Source organism: Cydia strobilella, chromosome 24 (assembly GCF_947568885.1).
Source record: "Cydia strobilella chromosome 24, ilCydStro3.1, whole genome shotgun sequence".
Lineage (NCBI taxonomy): Eukaryota > Metazoa > Arthropoda > Insecta > Lepidoptera > Tortricidae > Cydia > Cydia strobilella.
This window is the reverse complement of record NC_086064.1, coordinates 6,850,382-6,869,347: the sequence shown is the minus strand read 5'-3', so window position 1 is coordinate 6,869,347 and position 18,966 is coordinate 6,850,382. Positions and strand designations below refer to the sequence as shown.

The 18,966-nt window shown below is 39.4% G+C and overlaps 2 protein-coding genes across 2 annotated transcripts; one reads left to right on the top strand and one right to left on the bottom strand.

Annotated features, from left to right (window-relative positions):
* Positions 1–466: 466 nt before the first annotated feature.
* On the bottom strand, positions 467–11,923 carry LOC134751981 (zinc finger protein 718-like). The gene is made up of 7 exons (XM_063687508.1): positions 11,672–11,923; positions 10,521–10,662; positions 9,829–9,894; positions 8,426–8,488; positions 7,309–7,752; positions 5,525–5,596; positions 467–3,909 (listed from the first exon to the last, which is right to left on the bottom strand). The coding sequence occupies exons 1-7, from the start codon at positions 11,798–11,800 to the stop codon at positions 2,603–2,605; spliced, it is 2,223 nt and encodes a 740-aa protein (XP_063543578.1). The 5' UTR covers positions 11,801–11,923; the 3' UTR covers positions 467–2,602.
* A 2,429-nt stretch (positions 11,924–14,352) lies between these two features.
* LOC134752335 (uncharacterized) lies at positions 14,353–18,784 on the top strand. The gene is made up of 5 exons (XM_063688008.1): positions 14,353–14,629; positions 15,198–15,339; positions 17,482–17,547; positions 18,001–18,077; positions 18,555–18,784. Exons 1-5 carry the CDS (start codon positions 14,501–14,503, stop codon positions 18,615–18,617), a joined length of 477 nt encoding a protein of 158 aa, XP_063544078.1. The 5' UTR covers positions 14,353–14,500; the 3' UTR covers positions 18,618–18,784.
* Positions 18,785–18,966: the final 182 nt, after the last annotated feature.

Sequence of the window (18,966 nt, the reverse complement as noted above, 5' to 3'; positions counted from 1 at the left end):
ATGATTTTCGGGATAAAAACTATCCTATGTCCTTCTCAGGGACTCAACTTATCTCTATGCCAAATTTCATCTAAATCGATTCAGCGGTTTAAGCGTGAAGAGGGAACACACAGACAGACTTTCGCATTTATAATATTAGTATGAATTACGCTACGTCTTACGTAAGCGAACAACTCGCGAAGCGGCGCGGCGGGCCCACGGCGTTCGTAACGAGATCGCCCACGCAGGACACTTCTATAGGTATCAAAGGATTGATTCAACCCCGCGCCGCATCGCTTCGCTTAGCGTTCGCGTGTTGTTCTCTTACGTAGTACGCTGCGTTAGAGTCGTAAAAAACGGGTTTGTGTTAGTCGGGCCATATCACTGTTATTAAAAACGGGTTTGTGTTAGTCGGGCCATATCACTGTTATTAAAAATCAACAATCAAAATCCGTTTTTATCTTATGTAGATATCGTACTCATTTATTTGTAAAATACACAATTTTATATTTATAACAGAATTTAAATAACATTTTTCAAATTTATTGGTCACACATAATTCATAAATCAGAAATTTTATTTGCATAAAACATGGTTACAAAGGTATTTACAACAGATGAGTTTCACATGCTTTGTCAATAAAGACATGCAAATATAAGTATACTTATTCTAGTATAACTAAAACTATTATTACGAATTTACAGTCAATACATTCAATAACATAATAGCTACGGGCAATTTTATTTCTCTTCAGGAATTCGTTAACAGAGTAGAAACATTGCTCTAGCAACCATTATGAAAGTTCTCTTTTCAGTTCCCTTAAGGACAAGTTTTTGAGATTATTCGGAAGAGCATTAAATAATCTAATGGCCATCGGATAGCAACTGTTTTTAAATAATTTCGTTTTTACTTTCGGCAAATAAAAGTTATCTGGGTAACGAGTATTAAAATTCCCCACATCACACACTTTTTTTATAGATTTGGATTTGTCTTTACAAAAACACACATTATACATGGCAATGTTTAAATTCAAATACAAACAAGAAACCTTTGTACCCACAGTATCCACTGTGTCAGAATGTCCACTTTAAGAATAAGAATTGTTTATTGCCACATTATCAAGTACAAAAGAAAATAAAATAAAATTACATAAAACAAGAATAAGAAAAAACAATTATTAATTTATAAGTAAATACAATCAATTGGGCAAAGGGTTTCCAGTCTCAGCGTGTGCCGGGCCGAGATGCCTGGCGCTGGTTTTCAGACCGGTCCCAGACTAGGACGGCCGGAGAGTAGCATAATTATTAACTAACTTTAAAATGTCTAGTACTTTATCAAATCGTCCTCTTTACCATTTCAGCCACTCAACCAAATGGTCGCCTAGCTGTATCGATACGTCATCTCTATAAAAAAGGTACACCCTACCAAAGACCTATGTAACTCCGAATAAGATGAATAAAGCCTAAGGAAAAAACGTGCCTCGGAAATAAATAATAGTCATTCTCGGATAGATGGCGCCATACCTTTGGCCTATGCTCGGCTAGATGGCGTTGACCATTTGATATTTAAGAGTCCATCAAAGTGCTCACTAGCGCCACTGCTAAATAATTGTAATTATTTAAAATCAACGATAGATATTTAAAAAAGGGGGCCGCTACGTACTGTATTTTGTTCTTAAGTACCTTTTTAATACATTATAACAGTTATTACGTTTGCTGAATTCGTCAATCTATGCGTCCAAAGTTAAAACGGCCGTTTTTGTTTTGAGTTAATGTACAAATACGATAAATCTTGCCCTATGACGGTCTTCCTAACCAAAACTTTTAGACGCATGTCATTTTTCTGCACATTGACCCTACTGTGCTTTAGTAACAATGATATCATCTTTAAGAACAATAGTTATTTGTTATATAAGGGTGCAAAGTTGTATTTTACCCGCGAGTGTTTCAACACACGAGAAGTAAAATACATTTGCACCCGTGTGTAACACAAAACTTTTCCCCTCACTATAGCGAGGAAAGTGCAACATCCACAGGCGTTAGATCATCTTCATCACTGGAATCACTAATTTTTTTACGATATTATAACAGAAAACACTAGAAATTCGATTTTTACGTGAGTCGGTGAGAAGAACAGTAAAAATTTTGTTGACAATGTTGACATTTCTGTTCTGACGTATGAAATGTCAACGATGCGTTTTGAAATTGCATCGACAACTTGTGCGTTCAGAATTATATTTAACATCATTACAAAAAATCTAACGTTTCTTATGGAATTTTAAGGTTTATGACTTAAAATTATTAAATAAAGCTAAATTTGGTATTTTTTATTAGATTCTCAAACCATTTATTTAATGATAATTAATATCGAACGAACCATTATCATGAGCGTTTTACGTTTTGTTATCTGTCAAGCTACTTAAACACGCTCCATTCAAGGTCAAATTACTTTCCCCACTAGTGGATAAAATGCGTTTTTCCCCGCTTGTTTTAAAGGATAATAGACGGCTTTCCGAGCTAGTGAAGGGAAAAATATTATACTTTCAAATTAGATTTTGTTTGCACACTGAAGCACGTTTGATACACTATTTTGTATTAATCTTCCTTTGTTGTTTGTGTTTATCTTATTTTGCAACTTTTCCTTTAGTTAGTTTCTTCACAGTCACGGGTACCTTTTCACAATGAATTTGTTTATGTTTCTGTAAAATATAATTTTGCGCGAATCGCGCACCACATTTTTCACAAACGTATGCTTTTTCTTTAGTGTGAGTTCTTTCATGTGCATCTAACTGATGTTTGTGTGTGAATTGCTTGTTACATTTACTACAACTGTGAGATTTTTCTGCATGATTTTTTTTATGTTGATCTAAGTTATGTTTTCGTTTAAATCGCTTACCACACCTATCACAGATGTATGGTCTGTCTCCATTGTGCGTTATTTTATGGAGATCTAAATGACTTTGTATCTTAAATCTCTTGTTACATTCTTCGCAGCGGTACGCTTTTACTCCGATGTGCTTCTTTTTATGTTTAACTAAAAGCTGTTTTAGTGGAAATTTCTCGTCGCAAACGTTGCAGCTGAAAATATCACCTCGAGCATGATTTTTTTTATGTGTTTTTAAAGAGTGCCTATATCTAAATAATTGGTCACATTCATCACACTTATATAATTTCTCACCCGTGTGAACTTTTTTGTGTTCAGTTAAAGTTCTGTTTCGTATAAAACGAAGGCCGCATTGATCACAGCTAAATTTTTTGTCTCCGGTGTGAATTTTTTTGTGTCCGTTCAACGAACTACGATCCCTGAATAGTTTGTTACATTTTTCACACTTGTATCGTTTTTCACCAGTGTGAACAGTTTTATGTAATTTTAAATATTTATCAAGTGCAAATTTCTTATTACATACCTTACATTTGTATGGTTTGTCACCAGTGTGAAGTCTTTGATGTTTTTTTAAATACCACATTCTTGCAAACATTTTGTTGCAAACTTTGCACACGTGATTTATCTTCATATGTAACTTAAAAATATGTCTGATTAAAACTGATTTCAACCTGAATTTCATATTACACATATCACAAATGTATGTTTCGAGTTCCTTGTGAGTGTGTACATGTCGGTTGAACAGAGTTTTGTTTGAAAACTTTTGTGGACAGATTTTGCATGAATATATTGCATTAGTGTCTGTGTGCTGGTTATTTATTTGTCCGATTGAGCTAGGTTGGTGTGTGTGGGCTTGTGGGCGGGAGGCATCAGGCAACGTCACACTCGCTGGAGCCGGCTCGCGGTGTGACGTCACGGGACACGGCTGGCTCGGCTCGTGGTGTGACGTCACGGGACACGGCTGGCTCGGCTCGTGGTGTGATGTCACGGGACTCGCCTGCACGGGCACCGAGTCATGGGGCGCCAATGGGACCTCAACAGCTGCGGCTGGACACAATAACAAAATATTGCATATTTACACGCCACTTATTATAACCTAAATGAGGATCGAAAGAGCTTGTGAGTTTGTGACTCTAAGTAGAAACACAAATAACATTAAAAAATGCAAATAAATACAGTTTTAAATATGATAGTCCATGAACCTGATTGTGTTAAAGTGTTAAGTGTCAATTATAAGTTAGAACCGATTTTAAGGGTTCCGTACCCAAAGGGTAAAAACGGGACCCTATTACTAAGAGTCCGCTGTCCGTCTGTCTGTCACCAGGCTGTATCTCATGAACCGTGATAGCTAGACAGTTGAACTAAAAAGTACGGAACCCTCGGTGCGCGAGTCCGACTCGCACTTAGCCGGTTTTATTTTGTTAATTAGTTTTTCGTTATCCCCTAAGGCCCAAGGTCGTACCTATAGTACTTCTTCAGTTCGATGAAATTTAAACCATATTCAATTGGAACAGAGTTGCATTTCTTTTATTTCGTTAAATTTTCAAACAAATAAAAATCAAATCTATTCCCTGCACTATAGGTTCAAATTTCAGTGGCAAATTTTGAATTTTTCATTTGTATGGCCCATACAAATGAAAAATCCACTTCGCAATTCACCACACGACTAAGCGTGCTGGTGTAACTATTATAAATGCGATTTTTTTTATTTTTTTTATGATGAATAGGCAGGCGTTTGACCACGATCCCACCTGATGGTAAGTGATGATGTGGTCTACGGTGGAGCACGCTTACCTATGAGATACCTATTAACTCTTGCCTTGAAGAGCTCCAAATTGTACTCATGCGGAAACACAGACTCGAGCAGGGCGTTCCACTCCTTGGCAGTTCGCATAAGAAATGTGGAAGCAAAACGCTTCGTGCGTATTTTTGGAATTCCCACCATGAAGCGATGCCGGAGTGCCGTTTGTCGTGACTCCAATGTATCGGGTCCCATTTGTAGTGCTCGTAAGGCCGATCTTTACGAAATAATATGTGCGATTTTCAACCAAAAGGGTACTTTTTGTCGCTTGTCAGTAAGGCGCTATTTCCATATAGCTTCAATTAGACATCAACCTTATCGACAACCGACAATTTGGTTGGTCACATATATCTGTCTATGACTTGGCTTGGCGTGTCTAGATAAATGTATGTATTTTTCCGTAAACGAAACTATCTTACGTTTTTGTAACTCACATGATAAAATTCGACTCCTATGGTGTCTTAGTTATCTGTTAATGGGCACGACCATATGATGTATTAGGACAAAGATAGATATAACTCCGTAACAGATGGATACAGTCTAAGGAAAAAACGTGCCTCGAAAATTAAGAAAATTTGATTCTCGTTCGGAGGGCGCTACTAGCTTTGGCCTACTGTCGTATAGATGGCGTTGACGGTTTCGTTTGTTATTTAACAATTTTAACGCATATCAGTGAAAGAACATGGGTCAAAATTATAAAAATAATTAATGCAAATATACATTTTATCATATTGTTATAAATCTTCATTTTTAGTTTTAAAGTGTGTCGACAGATGGCAGTGAATTTACTGTGGTTACAAAATTTACTATGACAGTACCGCTCTAGTATAAGTTACTCTATGGTTAGGATAAGGTACTTACGTGACACAGCAAGCAGCTGGTCTTCTTCCACTTCGTCATCATTTGGTTCTGATTTAATTGATGATTCTAGATCTAAAACAGAAATTTTAAAATTTATCATATCACCAGCATTTTAGATAGGTAAGATGATTATTAATGTCCCACTGAACCCGGATTTTTTGCCGAACTCGGTTTTGTTCCAGTTTCGACCGAAACCAAAACTTCGGTCGAACACTAATATAGTATAGGGCATTTTCTATAAAAAGGGACCTTATTGTCGATGGCGCTTACGCCGCACAGCTTCGCGCGGCATTGTATTGATATCGGAGCATCGTTAATAATGGCGTAAGCGCCATCGACAATAAGGTCCCTTTTTATAGAAAATACCACATATAATTATTGAATTGATAATAACCTCAATATTTGAAGGAAATTTCCCATTAGATAAACAACTCAAATAATCGAATTTAAACTGTTGTGAGACATACTAACAGTTAATAATTTCGCGAGTGACTAAAACAAGTGAGTCTAAACCGTGAAATTATTTAATTCAAATAATATCCAGTGATAATAAGTAGTAGGGGGCCCATAAAGGATTTGCCACACTGGATGCGTTTTGTGGGCAGCGGTCAGGTCAAACTTTAACTTCAAAGGTTGCTGTCAATGTTGTTTATACATAATGCGGGTTTGATCTGACCGCTGACCGCAGAACGCATCCAGTGTGACAAATCCTTAAGGGTGTTTTGGAGTTACAGCGTGTCAGATTAAGATATGAGGCATTTTCTATGAAAAGGGACCTTATTGTCGATGGCGCTTACGCCGCACAGCGTCGCGCGGCATTGTATTTATATCGGAGCATCGTTAATAATGGCGTAAGCGCCATCGACAATAAGGTCCCTTTTTATAGAAAATACCACATATGTGTGATATCTTGCTACCGGTGGAGATCTATTAGCCGTCTATGTTGATGGGTTGGTTGGTGGGGGTGGGTGGGCAGTTAAAAAAGTAGTGTAGAATTAGTTAGTATTGTCCACGGAAATGCTATAATTGTGCTAATACTTTATCTGACAATTATTTGCACGTATTTTCTTGATCTGACGGTTACAAGTTCGAAACCCCATTGTAACCGTCAGCCTGTCAGGAAACCTATTCCTGAGCGGAAAAAGATCTTGCAGAAGATTTTTTTGCCTTGTTCTCGTTTTTATATTCCAAAAACCACCATAATAAAATGACTGTATGATTGTTGATTGCCCCAATTTTTTCAACTATTCTGTCAACCTACTATAAAACAGGATGATTGGATAGAAAAGTCCTATTTGAGCGTTTCTTTTTTTTGCCATTTTTTTTATGTGACCTTTTTGCCACTTTTGTGTTATTTCTAGTCAGGATCACGAGCCCATTTCATCCTTATAGGAGAAAAAAAGTGTCCCAAGATTTCGATACTTTTTTGAACTTTCCTTTTTGTTATCGCCATACAAAGTATATGGGGAAATGGTAACACAATAGGAAAAAACCTTGGGACATTTTTTTATGCCATTAGGATCGAAAGAGCTCTTGATTCTGAGTAGAAATAACACAAAAGTTGCAAAAAAGGTCACATAAAAAAAAGGCAAAAACAAAAGAAACGCTCATTTGGGATATAATGTGTGATTAATCTAGAATTGTGTATGAAGTCCCAAATCTTCCATCTAATATGACATTTTAGTACAAAATTGGGTTTAAACATGATGATTGGGTAGAAAATTTGTCCTATTTGGGATATTTGATTAAAATAGAGTTGTGTATGAAGTGTGTCGGGCGAATACCGGACGCGTAGGCTTGTTCCTCGGCGATGGTGTCACCGGGTTCATCCTTCACACTGCTGGCGGGGCTCGGCTCGCGGTGTGACGTCACGGGACACGGCTGGCTCGGCTCGCGGTATGACGTCACGGGACACGGCTGTCTCGGCTCGCGGTATGACGTCACGGGACACGGCTGGCTCGGCTCGCGGTGTGACGTCACGGGACACGGCTGGCACGGCTCGCGGTGTGACGTCACGGGACACGGCTGGCTCGGCTCGCGGTGTGACGTCACGGGACACGGCTGGCTCGGCTCGCGGTGTGACGTCACGGGACACGGCTGGCTCGCGCGCGGGGAGTCGCGGAGGCGCTCGAGCCTCACGGAGCACGCCAGCGCGAGCTGCTGCAAGGCGCGCGAGGACAGAGGCGCCGTGCTAACTCTGTACTCGTCGGTTGAAGACACTGAAATATCTGTCCCCAAGTAAGTCATGCACACGCTATACTGGCATAAGCTAGCAAATATAAACCGTACTGGAAACGTTGAAGGTTACTTTGACAACGTACGCCATAGCATTTATAAGCGTTCTTGGCGCCACGGGTACGACTTCTTACGATGCCTTAAGGGTTCTAGGCGTTCAAAGGGTTTTAACTATAAAACTCCCGTGAGACTAGAGCATATTAAAATTACAGTCTGGCAAAAAAAGAGTAGAAATTAAAAAGTGGCAACACTGTAGTGTCGTCCCGTTTTTCTTAAATTGATTTGAAAGGGACGACACTACAGTGTTGCCACTTTTTAATTTATACTGTTTTTTGCCAGACTGTACTTTACACGGAGCAGTCTGCATCGCCTTTACCTTCACTGGTTTGGTGGTACACGTCGCGCTCTCGACCAGTAAAGGCGGTGCTTGCTCCTAGAAAGATATCCTGAGCATTTATTCGACTTAATAATACGTGATTAACCCGTTTAAAATAATTTTAATACTGATTTAAACTTTCACGATTTTTACTCATTATTATTAACAACGACGGGACTTAATCGCGTAAATTTAAAACTTATTTTACGCGATTAAGTCCCGTCGTTGTGAATAATAATTTTAGCACTCATGTGTTCAAAGGGTTAGTGAAATTCGAAGTGTGTACTTACGTAACAGATAATGGTCTTGCGGGTTATCTTCAGGCAGCGGTCCCGGAGGCTCCTCGTCTGAAGCTGAACACGTAATGACACAGCATATGAGCAAGTGGTAAAATAACAATAGTACATTACTACAGAGGCCGGGAAGTAAGGGGTTGCCGGCCGAATGCATATATACGGCCGAACGTAGTGAGGCCGGATAGTTATGAGGCCGACAACCCCTTTTCACGCCGATGTATGTATAGTGCTTTTCTCAAACATGCAATGAAATAAATAAAGAAATCTCCACGAAATCAAAGTTTTAATTCTAAAGAAACTAAAAGTAAACTAGGCACAAAATATAACTACCACTTGTACCTATCTTTATCACACGTGTCGTATATTTTACACATGTAGTTAATCAATTTATTACACAAATGTTCAAAGGTATATTTATGTATCTTTGATTTTTCGCCTTGTATCCTTCTGACTGTAGTTTTAGCCACATAACTAAGATTACATCGTTTTTTATGTTGATATTATGCTTCACATACATCGTTGCCTTAAACATGGAGTATAATTAACAGGTATTCATTTAATATTTTCGTCGGAACTCATATTAAATAACACAATAAACAACGCACAATAAATCCAATAAAATATAATTACAGATACACAATGAAAAATGTTCAACTTTACCTCCAAAACGATTAAAAAACCACCAACGCGTGTTTGAGTAGACATTTTTACCGCTAATATTTAAATGAAATATGTTTGTCAAAGGACTGTCTCATTTCAAACATAGACAGAGATAATCATACTATCTTTGTCTTATACTGGTACTAGCACCCAAAAGAAAAGGATGAGTATAGTTTTTTTGTTCTTATTTACTGACAAACTGGTTTGACCAACTATATTTTAAATCTGTATTTGTAGGTAAATTTGTAATTAAATATTATTGGAATTTGTTAATAATGTTTTATTTATATATTTTTTGTAAATTTGATACAAATAAAACTGCAAAATATATTAATAATCGTTTATTGTTTTTTTTAAGGGGTATTGGCAGAATGTCATTCCGAACCATAAGCAAATATTGGTTATAATTTTTTTTTTTTGGCTGAATGCCATGATGCTGTGTCTCAAATATATGTGAAATGGAAATTAAAAAAGAGCCACTTCCCGGCCTAGGCCTGCAACTTTGTATGATATTTCATTACAGGCCCCTCGTCTAGCCGCGCCGGAGTCGTGATACTTCCCAGCCTAATATAAAGAACGTAATATCAATATTACATAGCATGTTTGAGAAAATGATATTTAGTATAGAGTCTTCACGCCTTACAGCCAAATAGCGCTCAAATCGTTTCCTTACGACATTCTCTACCAGTCAACCTTCTGAATAGCACACTAGATAGTACAGAAATCCAGATACTTACACAAAGAAGGTTCGGGAGACTCGCTGCACGGGCCATCTTCAGGTAGTTCTTCTGAGGCTTCTTCCTCTAAAATATAATGTGATAAGGTTTTAAACAAATATCTAAAGTAGCATCATCATCCTGGCATCGCCACTATTAGACGCGGCCAGGATGACGTGCAATCTATACTTTAAAATAGTATAGTAGTGTAAGTTGCAACGCTGTGTCAAGAGCGGTTGAGACGGCCAATGCATTTTCGCTTATGGCTATACACCCCACCCTTGACGACCTTTTTTTTGGGGTTTTGACGAAACCCCATCCTTTAAAAAGATATATAAAAAGTAAACAAGAAGTGTTGGTGCTTCAATTGTGTCTAGTTGTTATTCTGTCCCATCAGCCAGGAGGAAATAGTAGCAGATTGTTGGAAGAAATAATATAACATGATAATATAATTAATTTTTGATTGATTTGAATGCTATAATACCATGGTTTTAAGAGGCATCCACGAGAATATAACTATAACAATGAGTGACAAGAAACTGTTGATTCACCCACATGAAAGAAAGAGCCCAAAAGAAAAAGTGACCAAGGCCTCCAGTGCCCCAGGCTGGAATCGAACCAGCGTCCTCTGCTATCGTTTTTTTTTGCTTCCCTGACCAGGGAGTTGATCTACTGTGACATGGCTGTATGTATCTTGATATCTTAATATTTACCTTTGACACTCAATTTTTCCTCGAACCTCTCCTGCAGTTTGGCCTGGCATCGCAGCACTTGCATCTTAAAGTGGCACGCCTCCCGCAGGCGCCCCAGACACACCTCGCAGATACCACTCTCGCCCTCAACACATGTTGTTAGCTGCGAAATGTATACTAGTCTCTACACCATGAAGCATATGAAGTAATTTATGTCCATAAATATATGAAGTAATTTATGTCCATATACTTGCCAGGCAAAATTTATAAATTTTAGGAATAAGTTCTCTACAAAAACATGCAGTTTTGAGTGTTTTTCCAATAATATTATAATCAGAAGGACTTGTAAGGCCGCTTGTAGGCGTCCAGTGTTTACGCCAGACAACGATACGATACGATCATTTATTGCTAAAAAATATTTTTACATGTCATTATGTCTTATACTAGGTACTTAAATCTATTACAGTATTCATTATTTGAAAATTACTTCGTTAACTAGCCAGTTTCTATTTGTCATAAGGATCAATTTTTATTACTTAGTCTGGCACTCGAAAATAGGTGTCCAACGAGTAGTAGACCTCACGCACTAGTTTATTTTTAAGTTTATTTTTAAATGAGTAGTAGCTTGTAGCATTTCTTATCTCGTGTGGCAATGCATTGTATATATTGGGTCCCATCGTGTGTAGACATTTTCTCGATTTGGCAAGCCATGTTCGAGGAGGTCGCAGTTCGTCGCACCTCCTGCTATTCGCCCCTCGCGTCTCACCACGTGTAGGAAAGTGCGCAAGATTACGTCGCACGTACTTTGCCACCTCGAGAATGTATACACACCGTAATGCGAGTATTTTAGTGGCTTTAAATAGCTCTTGAGCCGGATGGTCCCATGGGACCCCTGATATACAACGGATCGCGCGTTTCTGCATAAGGAATGGTCGCATTCGGTCAGCGGCATCCCCGGACAGTGTTAAGCGAAGCGTATCGCGTTTATCGCATAAAACAACCTCGAGCCCAAGTAAAACATAATAACAGTAAACAAGGAGCTGCATGGATCTGTAGTCTATAAGATTATGGTTAACTCACATTTCAGACAGGCGACGTAGGGATTCGCAAAGCACCATGTTTAAATCTTTCCCTACCAACTTAATTAATATTGTGTACCTATAATTACTTACTTTCATTGAAAAGCATTCTTCTATCATGACCGAATATATTTCCGTAATGCCGAGTAGAGTGTACGGTGTCCTCAAGTCTTTCTGCGAGGGTTGCTGCAGGCAGCAGTGACACTGGTTTATTGATTCCATCACATTAGTCACTTCAAAACGCTCTTCACCGAATTTATATTCATATATGCGAGTAAAATACTGTGTAAAACAGTAGAAATTTTCACATGTTCGGTTCGCTCGGCATTTGCACTGCACAGTCAGCAAACATTCAAACAATAATAGTCAGCAAATACATATACTATTATACCATAGATCAACATAGATCTAGTATATTTCTATAGATGCGGCCTACCGCGTGCGCCCGTAAGGGATAGACATAGATGACGTCATAAACGTGGGGATACCATATTGGTAAAAATTACCCCAATATTTGATATCACGTTGGGGCGATTACCCTGGAGGCAAAGTTAGCTTGTTTTTGTATAAAAAAATGTTAAATAAAACGTCAATGGGCCGTTCTTTTTAGGCGTATGAACAATGAAATACCTCCTATAATTCGCACAGGTGGTACAAAACTAAACATGTTTAGTAATTAAAACGTAAAATAAAATGTATTATGAGTTTTAATTTTAAGAAATCACAAATCGCAATCACATTATTCGCACCAATTAATGTACACCACGTTTAATCTTCACAACATTTGTTTTTTTTTGGAATTGGAATTAGAAGTACGAAAAAACTTCGAGGTCAAAATTACCCATAAAATTATGATATTTTCATCTGGTATCCCTAACATGATTGTTATGCAGCTAAATTAAGAAGAAGTTTAACAATGGCTGACCTCAGACTCCTACCTACCTACGTAATTTGGGCGGATAATTTTACAAATAATGTTTTGTTAATTTGCGTAAATAATTGTGATATTTTTATTGTAATCGTTTGATTCTACATTGCTTTGAGTGTAACGTAATTTTACGATGTTATTCTCACATATTGCGTTAAGAGGAAGGTGTAAAATACCGTACTTACGTGTGAAAGGTTATGTTCTCATATTTTTGCGAAGAGCGGCTATTACACAACAACACCACCATTATTTTATCAAAGTTCAAGCATTCAAAACGCTAACCATCACTACCTATAAATTTCATAAGAGAAAGCATAATTTCATACAAAACAACAACAATAATTAAACAAGCAACGAACAAGCATGACATGTCACGTACTTATTTGTTTGCCACAACCTCGATTGTGGCAGCGCAGGAAAAGTGAAACTATGACAAAGACAAAAAGTAATATATTGCTCTCTGTCACTACTACTGAAAGATACATAAGACTATCCCGTTCGGTCATTTCCCCCCACTCTTCATGACCGATCTATGTTATACTAGATTCATTACTCTTTGGTCAGCAAACTATTCAATATACTATGCTATGATGCCTATGATCAGCAAGTTCAGCAACAACGAACCTGTCTACAACTGACGTCTGACAGTGTGACAGTGACATGTTTGAGGGTGGTTCGGATTAGCTTTTAGACGGGCGTAACGGGACTTTGGTCAAGTTGGACCTTAGCGCAGTGCTATTAAGGGCAGTCCAGACGGGATGATCAAATCGAACCATTTGATCAGATTAGCAATTGGCGGCAATCTCCAATTCAATCACTTATTTTAAATTTATAGTGATATTTGAGCGCTTTAAATAAAAAAATGTCCCCAAACGCAAAGGCTAGCGTCACAAATTGGTATTCTTGCGTGCGCACCTCCATTTATCGGTTATCCTTAGAGGATATAACCAAACGGAATAGCCATTAACAGGAAAATAATCGGCCAATGGTCATAAATAATATATGGACTGACGTTTATCTGACATGGCTATTTTTACGTTACGTATACATTTGACGTTCCCCTCCCCCACAAAAATCGGCAGACTTTTTTGTCCAGAAAATTACAGACAAGGCGTCTCCGTTTGGTTATATCCTCTAAGGTAATATCGGTCATAATCGACGGTTGAAATCGGCTAGCTAAATGACAATTTTTTTATATTAGACCATGGAGCCTATATAAAGGAGCCAAATCTCTATGTATGAAAAGCAAAGAGTAGTATAATATATAGGATGAAAAGTGTCCATCAAAAAACAGTAATTAGACGGCGCCACCATACACTGAAATACTACCAAAAACAACCTACGTAATTTGGTCGGCTTATTTGTTGGTTCATGTTATACTTATGTCCCAGAGCCTAACTAGCGCCACCGGAGAGATTAGGAACTATTATTTATAGCTGAAAGCGGTCACTTTTGCAACAATTCTGCCATAAGAGATTGGCATCCTTTCTATACCATCCATATATTAGACAAATGCAAATTACCTGATCAAATCAGGTGGTCTGGACGCAAAAATGAAATTGGCTCGCCGATCCAACTTGATTTAATTTTAAGAACAGTCGCCAATCAGCCGCAGTCGTAATTTCCGACGCTATTATGCACGTCTGGCGGCCATTTTTTATTTCAAGCATTCGAATCTCACCATAAATCTAAAATTGGTGATTAAATTGAATTCCTGACCATATCGGTCGATTTGATAATCCCGTCTGGACTCTTAATCCTAGAAATGTCTGTGGGTGGTGTGGGTGTGTGAGATGGTGTGAGAAGTAAAAAAAAATACTGTCACTCACCACTCACCTAAGTCACTGTCATGTCATGTCAATAATCATAATAATCTTGATTTGATTTGATTATTAGTCTGTGATTGTTGACTTGAAAATTCGGTTGAGAAGAGCTATTTTTTCTTATATAAATGAATATAAAATCGGTAAAAAGCGTAAAAAGTAACTAATGTGATGGAATCGACAAACCAGTGCCACTGCTGCCTGCAGCGGCCTTCGGCGAAAAATTTGAGGGCACCGTACACTCGTCTTGGCACAACGGAAATATATTCTGTCATGATCGAAGAATGCTTTGTAATTAAAGTAAGTAATAATATATTATTGTCGGTGTAAGATCTAAATATGGTGCTTTTGCGAAGCCCTACGTCGCCTCTGCCTGAAATGTGCTGTAACCATTATCTTATCACAAACATTACATGTAAAAGATGCGTCTCGCAACACAGTTCTGCTACAAAAAAGATTTGAAATGCAATGTTATTTTTAGGGTTCCGCACCCAAAGGGTAAAAACGGGACCCTATTACTAAGACTCCGCTGTCTGTCTGTCTGTCCGTCTGTCACCAGGCTGTATCTCACGAACTGTGATAGTCAATAGTCAATAGTGAATATATTCTTTATTCAAATAGGCCCAGCAACAAGCACTTTTATATCTAGACAGTTGAAATTTTCACAGATGATGTATTTCTGTTGCCGCTATAACAACAAATACTAAAAAGTACGGAACCCTTGATGGGCGAGTCCGACTCGCACTTGTCCGGTTTTTTTTTTGTACAGATCTCATAGAATAATATATGAGCCTTGTGTGTTAAGAATATAGACATAATGTAATCATGTATGGCATGATGTAGTCAGTGACTTGTGTAACTTTTGCAGCTAACATCGTGTGACGATGGTATAAGTGGTATCTGCGAGGTGTGTCTGGGGCGCCTGCGGGAGGCCAGCCTCTTCAAGATGCAGGTGCAGCACTGCCAGGCCAAGCTGCAGGAGAGGTTAGAGGGAGGGCTGAGTGTCAAAGGTAAATATTAAGGTTTGATATTAAGATACAGCCATGTTACAGTAGATCAATGCCAAGCTTGGGGAACCAAAAAACGGAGCTTCTCAATTTGTTCAGCTTCTCTTCTTTTTCTTTTTTTTATGTGAAGAATCAAACAATTTCTATGTCACTTATTGTCTTGGTTACATTCTCCGGATTAATCTTTAAACCATGGTTTTATACCATCTAAATTAATTGATAATTATCTATATTGTGGGTCATGTTGTGACATGTGCCATAATTCTCATAAATACATTTATTTCTTCTAAAAATTTGCTCCTGGCTGATGTGACAAAATAACAATATTCAATTCAATTCAATACATTTATTTCATGTAACCAATACACATTTTATTAGTAACACTGACAAGACTAAGGGGTTAGTAGGTAGGTACAGCTAGATTTAAATTTAAAACAAAATAACACTAACGGGAGAATGCAATCCCTCGCAGTGTGACAAGTAGGGACAGTCAACCCTGTCCGCTATCAATCGCAGAATGCTGTTGGGACTGCCGCGCACCCGGCGCACCAGGGATGCCGCGCGTGTACGCATGGTAGTGTAGAAACAGTCCACGTGCGCCGCCGCGAACATCCCCGATGCGCTACAGAAACGAGGCAGCCCCATCAACACCCGAAACGCATTGTTGTACTGGACCCTAAGAGCCCCATATGCCCGTTGCGAATACTGAGCCCACAGATTGCAGGTGTAGAGGGAAGTGCAAAACGCCCTGAACAATGTAACTTTCACCTCTTTGGAGCACCTTGCAAATCTGCGAGCGATCATATTCGCCCGGACCGACAGGGCCCTTCGTTCCCTTTCTATGTCCCTGTCGTCTTTGAGGTCGGTCGCGATTACATGGCCTAAGTACTTAAAATGGTCCACTCTATCTATAGGGGTACCATTGAGGCAAACCCCAGGGACTTCCGTTGTGTTCTTGCGACCGCACTCAAACACCATGAGCTGGCTTTTGGCCACATTATATTTAAGGCCATGCTCAGTAACATACGTTTCGCAAATTTTCAAGAGTTTGCGTATTCCACACACTGACGCGCTCAACAGAACCATGTCGTCTGCATAACTTATGTTATTAACACAGACTCCATCCATATGACAGCCGACATGGGTTATACTGAGCGCCTCGATTAGTCCGTTGATGTACAGGTTAAAGAGCGTAGGTGAGGTCAACCCCCCCTGTCTCACCCCGCACTCCAACCTGTACTCATCGGACAACGCGTCTGCCCATCTAACACTGTTGACCTGGTTTCCATACGTTTCCTGCGGTAAACTTATATTTTCCAGCTTTTTCCACAGTAGGTCATAGGAAACCAGGTCAAAAGCCCTAGATAGATCGAGGAAACAGGCCAACACCGGGGTTTTACTTTTGGCATAATACCTGACAGTGTGCTTAAGACACAGGATCGCCGACTCTGTAGATAACTGTGGTCGAAAACCTAGTTGGTTATCATGCAGTTTAACATGGCTATTTAACTGGGAATTAAGCACACTATCAAGTATTTTTGCCATGACTGTTGCCAACGAAATGGGTCTGTAGTTACTCCTATCTGCCAGGTCTCCGGTCCTGTTTTTGGCAATAGGTACGACGATCGTCCGCATTAGATTATCTGGCAGATAAGAATGCCTAATACACAAGGTATAAAACATTGCCAACACTCTCGATATGTGGGGACCTGCATGTTGGAGGTGCTCAATAGAGAGACCGTCGTATCCCGGGGATTTACCTCCAGACATTGATTTTATAATTTTGGCAATGTCCTTAGCAGTAAGGCTAGGACCCACACTCTCTATCTCGGTCTCACTATCGAGCCCCCCAGCTTCGTTGGGCCTAAAGCCGATTTTATAACGAAATGATCCTTAAAGAGGTTATGAAATGAATAATTATTAATGAATAATAATTATTAATTATTTCTCCATAAGAAATCGAAAGAACACTTATAATATTATAGGCACACCTATAGTGATTTGGAGTCGAGTGTTTTTATAGTAATGTATGCTATATTTAATATGTAATGTATGCTCTCGAAAAAGCATCATTTGGTGAATGGGAATTGTTTGGATGTTTACTTTAGACATTTGTTGTTAACCTTATACCGTGTTATATTCTAGACGAGGAAGGCTTAGATGAACTATCTGCGGATGGCGCGTACAGCGAGTCTCCCAAGCCTTCTTTACGTAAGTATCTATATACTTAGTATGCAATTCAGAATTTGGTAGAATGAATTGAAAGCAGTCATAATAAAAGGAAACGAGTTGAACGGTACTTAGCAGTAAGACATGCGGCCTACATACTCAATATCATCTGATATTGTATCAGTTGCTCACATCACATGTGAATAAAGACACATTCCAAGCAAACTGGCTCCTTCCGGCAAGATTAAAATTTCCCTCAGAGTTGATAAAAACTATCCCCATACCAAATTTCATCTATATCTATTTAGCAGTTCATCATCATCAGACAGGCAAAGTTTTTTTCCTATTTATAATATTAGTAGGGATTGCAATCCTAAGATGAGGAGGAAAATAAATGAAAACGAGAAGGTATAAATCTAATGTTCAATTTTGATTTATATCATCAAAACACTCTCGTAAACAACATCAGTTCACTGTGTGTATTATTGTGTTCAGTTTGCCTCTGTCCTCGCGCGCCATGCAGCAGCTCGCGCTGGGGTGCTCCGCGAGGCTCGAGCTCGAACATTTCTTACGTAAGTACACACTATTAATTGAATTAATGTTAAGTTCACTAAAGACAATAGTCTACTCCGTAAATACAAACCTTTATGCTACAAAATCGATTCATGAAACGTCTCTGCCAAGAGCAAAGTTTACTTTCATATTTACTTCAAAACCAATAACCTATGCCATTCAATAAACTTATGTGCTATAAAGAATTTATTTCTGGCTAAAATTCATCAATGTTATTACTTAGTTATAGTATAGGAGCACAAGAGGACATTTTTGTAGTTACTCCAGTGTGTCAGATTAGCGGAACTCTCAGTACTATTAGTGTCGAGTAGCAGTACTTGACGCTAGATGTAGACTACGAAAATAATAGTCTTTTTGGTAACAAAACCGATGTATGGAGTGAGCACTCTGTGTCTTCTTAATTCTCATTGGTGATATCTTGCTACCCGTGCGTCGATGTTGGCGGACAGTTGGACAGATAAAATGTGATGTTTCAGTGTCTTTATCCTCGCCTCTGTCCTCGCGCGCCATGCAGCAGCTCGCGCTGGGGTGCTCCGTGAGGCTCGAGCGCCTCCGCGACTCCCCGGGCGCGAGCCGGCCGTGTCCCGTGACGTCACACCGCGACCCGAGCCAGCCAAGTCCCGTGACGTCACACCGCGAGCCGAGCCAGCCGTGTCCCGTGACGTCACACCGCGAGCCGAGCCAGCCGTGTCCCGTGACGTCACACCGCGAGCCGAGCCAGCCGTGTCCCGTGACGTCACACCGCGAGCCGAGCCAGCCGTGTCCCGTGACGTCACACCGCGAGCCGAGCCAGCCGTGTCCCGTGACGTCACACCGCGAGCCGAGCCAGCCGTGTCCCGTGACGTCATACCGCGAGCCGAGACAGCCGTGTCCCGTGACGTCATACCG

Coding starts and splice junctions, on each gene's coding strand:
- LOC134751981 (XM_063687508.1), bottom strand. CDS start 11,800: ATGGAATCAATAAACCAGTGTCACTGCTGCCTGCAGCAACCCTCGCAG. Junction 5,597..7,308: donor GGAACAAGCCTACGCGTCCG/GTATTCGCCCGA, acceptor TTTCTGTTTTAG/ATCTAGAATCATCAATTAAA. Junction 3,910..5,524: donor CCAGCTGCTTGCTGTGTCAC/GTAAGTACCTTA, acceptor TATTGTGTCCAG/CCGCAGCTGTTGAGGTCCCA.
- LOC134752335 (XM_063688008.1), top strand. CDS start 14,501: ATGGAATCGACAAACCAGTGCCACTGCTGCCTGCAGCGGCCTTCGGCG. Junction 14,630..15,197: donor AAGAATGCTTTGTAATTAAA/GTAAGTAATAAT, acceptor TAACTTTTGCAG/CTAACATCGTGTGACGATGG. Junction 17,548..18,000: donor GTCTCCCAAGCCTTCTTTAC/GTAAGTATCTAT, acceptor TATTGTGTTCAG/TTTGCCTCTGTCCTCGCGCG.